Below are 8,019 nucleotides of genomic sequence, written 5' to 3'. Positions count from 1 at the left end.
TGCCATTCATTTTGTATTATTTGGCTTATTTTCATGAATTGAAATATGTAAAGTGGATTGACTTTATTTGAGAGATTGTAGGTGCTTCCTTACTCAAACACTTAATAATGGCTATGTAGTTTCAAAACAATAGTTTGGTATGCCTTCTTTCTGACCTTGTCAAACTTAAAAGCTCAGAGACTTCTTGCCCACCTTTTTATGACATACTGATTATAGATAATAATGTTTAAAGCAAAAGTTCCATATTATTATCCTGTCTATCACATGTTTGAAAAGGCAACAGTCAAGTTTTCTATAGTGTAAACGCAAAGTCATTTATAAAAATGAAACTAATGCCTCTCTAAAAGTAATGCTTTTGTTAGAGACTCTTGACTTTTGTTCCCTTTTCTGCAACTGACCAATTTCAAGTATACTAATAATGCAAATATTAAAAAACAAAAAGCAAACCAGTAAATTTAAAAATGTCATGCGTAATAGTCGACATATTTTCCTCAAAAACAGGTATATATTTATATTTAAATATTTTAAAAACATCCACAGCACATGTTTACACATTATTTTCAAGACATGTAATATAAGGGGATTATTTATCTACCATCAGATAAATGTTTAAGTTAAATAGTATATTATACAGGGTTTCTAGGTTTTTTCTAACACTACCTCAGCTCCCAAAGACCCAGGGCACAGGAAGAATTTACATCAGAGGCTTGATATTATATTTGCTAAAAGCTTTCTCATTTATAATAATGCTTTGCTTGGGTATTATAGTCATTAAATATTATTATTGGGTGGTATAAAGGTTCCTACTAATAATATTTATCAGCCATAAAGGGGTGACTTCATTATGTATTTAATGAGTATATACAGCACTAGCCACACCATGCAAATATAGCTGGGACAACTAGGGTACTTCTTTCTTTTTAAATCACATTTTCTTTTAAGTAGAGTAATTATCACAGAAGGATCAGATGACATGCAACTTCAGTAAACTTGCCATCATTACATGTTGTGTGACCCTGACATCTACTTCAGCCAAGTAATTCTTCCTGGGGGGGTGATTAGCACTGTAGAAAAATGTAATGATATGTTTCCTTGCTTTACTTCACATTTTAGTTCTAAAATACTAACACAAACAATATTCCAGCTCAAGATATTTCCATAAAGCTATGTAAAATATTATAATATATATTAGATTATATTTTGATTACTAAAAACAGCCAAAGCGCAATACAAAATTGTCACTGGTGATGTCACGCAAGTCAATGTGTGTGGGGTTGCGGTGGCCGATGGGAGGAGCAGAGTGGATCAAGGGCATTCCTTGCTAAGTATGGCGTAGATGCGCTGGTGTGCCTAGTCTTGTGAATCAGTGTAAAATGTAGGTTTTATTTCACAGAGTAAAATTTTTAAAATATAATGCAATGTTGCAGAGGATCCAGTGCCATTTTCAAATAATTTCATTTTTCCACTAACTCAGATGTCTAGGAGTCCCATCAATATATTTATTTTAGGGGCGCTGTTGTTTGCACTTCGATGGAGAAGCACATTTCTAAAGACACTTGAAGCAATGTAAGCAAAATCTTTAAACACACAAATGTGCATGTGGAATAAAGACATAATCATTGATCCCATCTCTGTCATGATTGTTTTTAGTCATAAATGCTAAACAGAGCAACATGTTAGTAGGCAAATTAAAAGTTGGGTGGTAAGTTAGCAGAAGGCTGACCTTTAATGTGACACCACTTCAGATATATACACCTGTACACGAATATTGGGATACTTCTAGTTTATGGAGAAATCGCCACACAATGGCCCAGAGTCATTAAGGAGAGCAAAGCATAAAAAGGAGTAACTTTGCACCTGGGCAAAACTATGTTGCATTGGAGGGGGAGGTAAATTTAAAATTTGGGGACACATTTATAGTTGGGGTAAGGCATGTTCTAGATCAGGGGTGTCAAACTCAAATTCATCGGGGGCCGCATCAGCAGTTTGGTCCCCATCAAAGGGCCGGTTGTATCTGTAGGTCTATGTGTCCACTCTTTATTATCATAAATTAATGTCACTGCATTCAATTTTTACTGTTTTTTGTAATAATGTAAGTAATAACTAGCTCTGAAAGCAGAAACATAGTCAGAATAATGACAAGTAGATATTCAAATGTACAATTATTGTACAATGTATTGAAAAATGTTTTTTGGTAACAAACATTAATTTTTTTTTAAACATACAAATATTGCCAAACACTGTTTATTAAACATATGGAAAACACAAGGCATTACCTTTTTTTTTACTTTTCTGACTAGATGGCTGACATCGTTTTCCTAAGGTCAGTCCATCGATGTCTGGCGTTAGGTCTTGTGCTGTAGCACTCCGCAAAACAGCACGGAGGTTATCATCAGTGATGCGTGATCTGAGCTTGGTCTTGTTCAGATTCATGACTGAAAACATCTGTTCACATAGATAAGTGCTCCCAAACATGGACAGAACACGTGCAGCTTGAAGTCGGAGCTGTGGCATCAAAGCAGGGGGGAGGAGACGGTAAAAGTCGTCGACTGTCGCATCCTGGAACTTCGCTTTCAGGCTGCTGTTGGACTGAAGTTCTATTAATTCCATTTGAAGGTGATGTGGTGCACTGTCAACATCGATGTTGAAGGGATTGGCAAAGCTGGTAAAGGTTAAGTTTTGTTCTTTAAAATCAGAAAAGCGTTGATTGAATTCATCAATCAGCCGATTCACTTTGGTACCCAATCGAGCACATGAAAAAGTACCTGGGAATGAGGTTGAAATGCTCTGGCAGATAGGAAAGTGGGCAAGACTGTCTTTTTCAAGCTGTGACTTCCATAGGCGCAGTTTATCCTGGAAAGCTGTTATTGCGTCATACATTGAGGTTATGACTTGTTTGCGGCCTTGCAGCCTCAGATTCAGTTGGGCGAGATGCTCTGTTATGTCACACAACATGGCAAAATCGCACAGCCAGTTTGGATCTGACAGTTCTGACAAGGGCTTCCCTTTACTTTGCATAAAAAGATTAATGTCTTCCAAAAGCTCAAAAAATCTCTTGAGAACGGTGCTCCTACTCAGCCACCTTACTTCTGTATGGTATGGCACATCTGTATGTTCCATGCTCACCTCCTTCAAAAATTGTTGGAACTGACGATGATTCAGACCCCGTGCACGCAGAAAATTCACTGTTTTCGTGACTGTGGACATTATGTTATCCAGTTGCAGAACCTTGCCACACAGAGCTTCTTGGTGGATAATGCAGTGATAAATTATCAGCGGCGTGTGGCAATTACTTTTTTCCATTTTCTCTTTTAACAGTCCAACCAAGCCATTTCTCACTCCACACATTGCTGGAGCGCCATCAGTAGTAAGTCCCACCAACTTTTCCCAAGGTAATTTCATTTTATTTACGGATTCCTCCACTGCATTGAAGTTGTCCCTCCCTGTTGTTGTCCCATACATGGCGACCACATCCAAGAGCTCCTCACTGACAGACAAGTCTTCCTTCACACCTCTTACAAAAATAGCTAGATGAGCTGTATCAGTAATGTCAGTGCTTTCATCAACAGCTAATGAAAATGCCACATAACTGCATGTCTCTTCAGCCAACTTTGTTTTAAGATTACAGGCTAGGTCCCTGACTCGGTCTGTGATGGTGTTTCTTGACAAGCTGACATTGTTAAAAGCCTGTCTCTGCTCAGGGCACACCTGTTCACATACCTTCAGCATACACTTCTTTACAAATGCACCTTCTGAAAAGCACTTTGAAGCTCGCGCAATTTCTTCAGCCACAAGATAGCTGGCTTTCATTGCTGCATCATTTTTTGCTGTCATTTTTGAAAAAATATTCCGTTGAGAATGCAGGCTACCTTTTAATTCTTGGACCTTTTGTTGCTTTTCCTGGTGGCTAAAGTTAGCAAATTTGGCTCCATGTTTGGTCTCAAAGTGCCGGCGTAAATTGTATTCCTTCATCACTGCCACTGCCTCATAGCAAATAAGACATACCGGCTTGTCTCCATTAATCACAAACATGTATTCACTTTCCCATCTCTCCTGAAATTGCCTTCCCTCTGCATCAACTTTTCTTTTCTTGGACATTTTTGGGGTATTTGATTGTAGTTTATGGTCCCTATACCACTGTAAAGTGACATGGAAGTGGTCAGTATATCCAAAGTTTACCGCTCCACCTGCCTTATATGTGCCCAGCCATCTGCCCCCTTTTAAAGTGCCCAGCCATGTGCCCCCTTTTATAGTGCCCATGCCCAGCCATGTGCCCCCTTTTATAGTGCCCAGCCATGTGCCCCCTTTTAAAGTGCCCAGCCATGTACCCCCTTTTATAGTGCCCATGCCCAGCCATCTTCCCCCTTTTATAGTGCCCATGCCCAGCCATCTGCTCCCTTTTATAGTGCCCAGCCATGTGCCCCCTTTTATAGTGCCCAGCCATCTGCCCCCTCCATTTACTTTACTTATCTTTTACTTCTTTCTTTCTTTTACTTCTTTACTTCTTTCTTCTTCAGTCTGGCTCCTCTCCGCGGCGTCCGCGCGCTCCTCTGATCCCTGGAGATGTCGGACGGACGTCACGTGATGACGTCACGTCCGACACCCAGGGAGCAGTGCGGGGCAGGAAGAAGTCGGGCCAGGTCCCGGAAGGTAAGTAAAAAAAATTTTTTTTGTTAACTTGAGCCATTTTTTAAATGAATTTACTCCGTGCAGGCACGGAGTAAATTAATTGAAAAAAAAAAAGGGGAGGCTGCAAGGCTGGCGGCGGCTCCGCGGGCCATCAGACGAGGTCTGGCGGGCCGGATTTGGCCCGCGGGCCTTGTGTTTGACACCCCTGTTCTAGATCATCTTTAAATTTCAGTGTAAAAATCAAACTATCAAGTATTTGTGTGCTACTTGAAAAAAGCCAGTGTTGAATTTATATGTAAAATAATAAAGTAATTTGCACCTCTTGCATTGTAACATGGTTTGTCCCGGAGAACATTTACTTCTTTTTTTGCCTTACTTTCCTTAATGACTCAGGTCCAGTGGGTGGTAGGTGTGCACCTTAAAATGCTCTGGAGTGATCAATGTGGAACATTACTGCAAGACCAAACTCATATTTAGCGCTCAGTGAGTGCACGTTGTGAAAGAGGTCAAATGTGTATCTTGTTATTTTGCAATTTTTTTTTACATATAACAGTTAATCTTCAGTGGTTCTGTCTATCTTTCATCAAATTGCTAATTTTTTTATTTGGAGAAATTAATCGTTCTGCAAATCAAATTAAAAGAGCTTTTTTATCTCAAAGAATGAGCTTACACATTATAGTAAATTATACATTTCCTACATAGGATGGAACTTTAGTATCTACCAATATGTGACTCATGCTTAAAGCTTGCTGAGGCACAGTCAACATTTAGTTGCTGTTTAACAGTAATAAACAGAAATGAGAACAAATTGATAGTGATGATATCCATGTCATTGTGGGCAGTGACACTTACTGGGAAGACTTTCATCAGGGCAAGCTTGCTAAACAGGAAGCTTTTCTTTCCTTCAAAAAACCTAAAGCATCTATACTTAACCCAGGCCACTTAAGCTCACCATTCACCTCCATTCTCTAGTATCAACTTATGTCATTGAGAGTATTTGTTATTTTGTTCCTCCAGTAGACATTATGCTATTATCAAGTCAACAACCTTATTTCTTTTTTCTTAATAGAAATATAAAGTTTTACTGAACATACAAAAGCAATGGATTGATTTCCCAAATGTTAACAATGAAGATTATGCCCTTTATATTTATGGAGATGGAGGTTTGCTTATAAACAATGCAACGAGGTCTTAAAGAACTAATAAATGCTACCAAAATATTCTGTTTTCGTCTCTCTCTCTCTCACTGATAATATATAGTTGTGCTCTCTAATCCCTGCTAAGGTATCATTGTAACTCAATATAACAGAGCCCATCTTGGGCTAAAGAGCAGTATGGAAAACCCATTCCATTTCTGGTCTTCAGTCTAGAAACAGATAGCTGGGATTGTGGACGAGTCCTGCAGTTTATAATGACCACTACATGGTAATGTGACTGCCATTAAATACTGCAGTAATTGTTCAGAATAGTTTTGAAGTGTAGCAACTTTCCAAAATGGTCATCCACACCACACCTCTATAGAAAATATTTTGCCAGTGTTTATGGGTTATTAATGTTGCATCAAGGGAGGGCTCTTACTCTATTCCTGTCTCCACACATATCTTATCATGCAGTGAAAAAACATGGATATGGAGACCAAATGGTTATTATAATGCTCTGGATCAAACTGTCTTCAGTCACTTTTCCCAACTGCTTACACACACTGCATGTAGAACAAAGCAGAATATTTATATCTGAGAGTTGGACTTATATCTAACTTTAATTGAGGTTTAAACTGAATAAAGCACCTTGACCAGATGGTTTATATCTATTAGTCCTCAATGAACTTAGCTCAGTTATTACTAGACCAAGTTTACTATTCTTGAAAGACTACTACTATCAAATGGTATTTTACCAAAGGATTGTCAAAAGCAAATATGGAATCCAGGGGTAGAACTCTAATTTTGGGCCAGAAATGTAAAATTTGAAGGGAGGGCAATGTAGTTCATTCTCCTCTGTTTTTCTGAACATGCACTGAAACTGGCTCATGTGCAATGTGCAGTGAAGCCTCAGTTTTGTTAAATTGTCTGAAAGTATGCTCTACAGTTACTTAAAGATTAAGTAATCAATTGATCATTTTAAATTCATACATAATTCTAAAATTCAGTTCTGCTGACTAATTTTTTTTTTTTTTAACGAATAAAATTTTTATTGGTTTTTAAAGTTTTTCAAAAAGGGGTACAGAAGAAAAAAAAGGGAAAAGGGTACATGAAGGGAATGGAACACAAACACAATGCACCTGAAAACATACAGAATCTAAATCAATAGTATCTGAAATTTTGATGAATACATTGAACTTAATTAATTAATGTACTGTAAATGGACACACAAAGGATCATTCACCAGCGTCATAAGAGGGTGGGGGTAAGGAACGTGAAGGGTTTCCCTCCCCATCAGTCACATAAATGTGCCAAGCTCTCCATTTGATCAGCGGGGATGATGTTGAAGTGGAGTATGGGACCCCCAGGGAATCCATTTCAAAATTGAAATTGATTTTAGAGATCACCTTGGCCAGGAAGGGGAGAAGAGGCTGTTTCCATGCCTGAGCTATAGCTGCTTTGGTTGCTATCAATATTTGGCCTGCCACGTATCTATCCCAACTGGGAATAGAAGAGGGATAGTACTGCAGTAAAGCTAATTCTGGCGTGGGGAGGACTGAGTGGCCAAGAACTGTGCTTATCAATTGAAAGACCTTATTCCATAGAGGCCTTACTAGAGGGCATGACCAGAATATATGGAAGATATCACCACGCTCAGAACAATTGCGCCAACATAGCGGGGATATGGAAGGCCAAATTGTATGAAGTTTGTCTGGGGTGGCGTACATTCTATTCAATAATTTTACCAGCATCTCAGTATGATTAAGGCACTTGGACATTTTAAAGAAGTTGGAAAATATTTTTCCAATTTTCTTCTGACAGTTCTAACTGGATGTCTAATTCCCATTGGATCTGAGGTTTAGGGGTAAATGTATGAACGTGCGGGTTCTTCAACACTCGCGTGTTTAGCGTGTTCGGCGATTAAATTTCAAGCGGCATTGCGTTGTAAAGGGAAGTTTCCCTTTACAATGCAGCGCCGCTTGAAATTTAATCGCCGAACACGCTGAACACGCGGGTGTTGAAGAACCCGCATGTTCATACATTTACCCCTTAGACTTAGATGTCATATTATTAAGACCCAGCAACATTTTATACCAGCGGGTAATGCTGGCTCTACTACCCCCTTTGGTTAACGTGGAGTAATACATGGCCAGGGGAGGACCTATTACCAGATGTCTCAACGGAGGTGAAGTTAATAAATGCCTGATCTGGAGATATTTATAAAAATTGCCTTTAGGGAGCGAATACAGGG

General features: G+C 38.9%; 1 protein-coding gene across 1 annotated transcript; it reads right to left on the bottom strand.

Annotated features, from left to right (window-relative positions):
- Positions 1-2,247: 2,247 nt before the first annotated feature.
- Positions 2,248-4,250, bottom strand: LOC142150827 (general transcription factor II-I repeat domain-containing protein 2-like). Its single transcript, XM_075206012.1, has one exon. It carries the CDS (start codon positions 4,096-4,098, stop codon positions 2,248-2,250), a length of 1,851 nt encoding a protein of 616 aa, XP_075062113.1. The 5' UTR covers positions 4,099-4,250.
- Between the last annotated feature and the right edge of the window lie 3,769 nt (positions 4,251-8,019).

Source organism: Mixophyes fleayi, chromosome 4, assembly GCF_038048845.1.
Source record: "Mixophyes fleayi isolate aMixFle1 chromosome 4, aMixFle1.hap1, whole genome shotgun sequence".
Lineage (NCBI taxonomy): Eukaryota > Metazoa > Chordata > Amphibia > Anura > Limnodynastidae > Mixophyes > Mixophyes fleayi.
The sequence above is the reverse complement of the archived record's forward strand: the minus strand, read 5'-3'. Positions and strand labels throughout refer to the sequence as shown.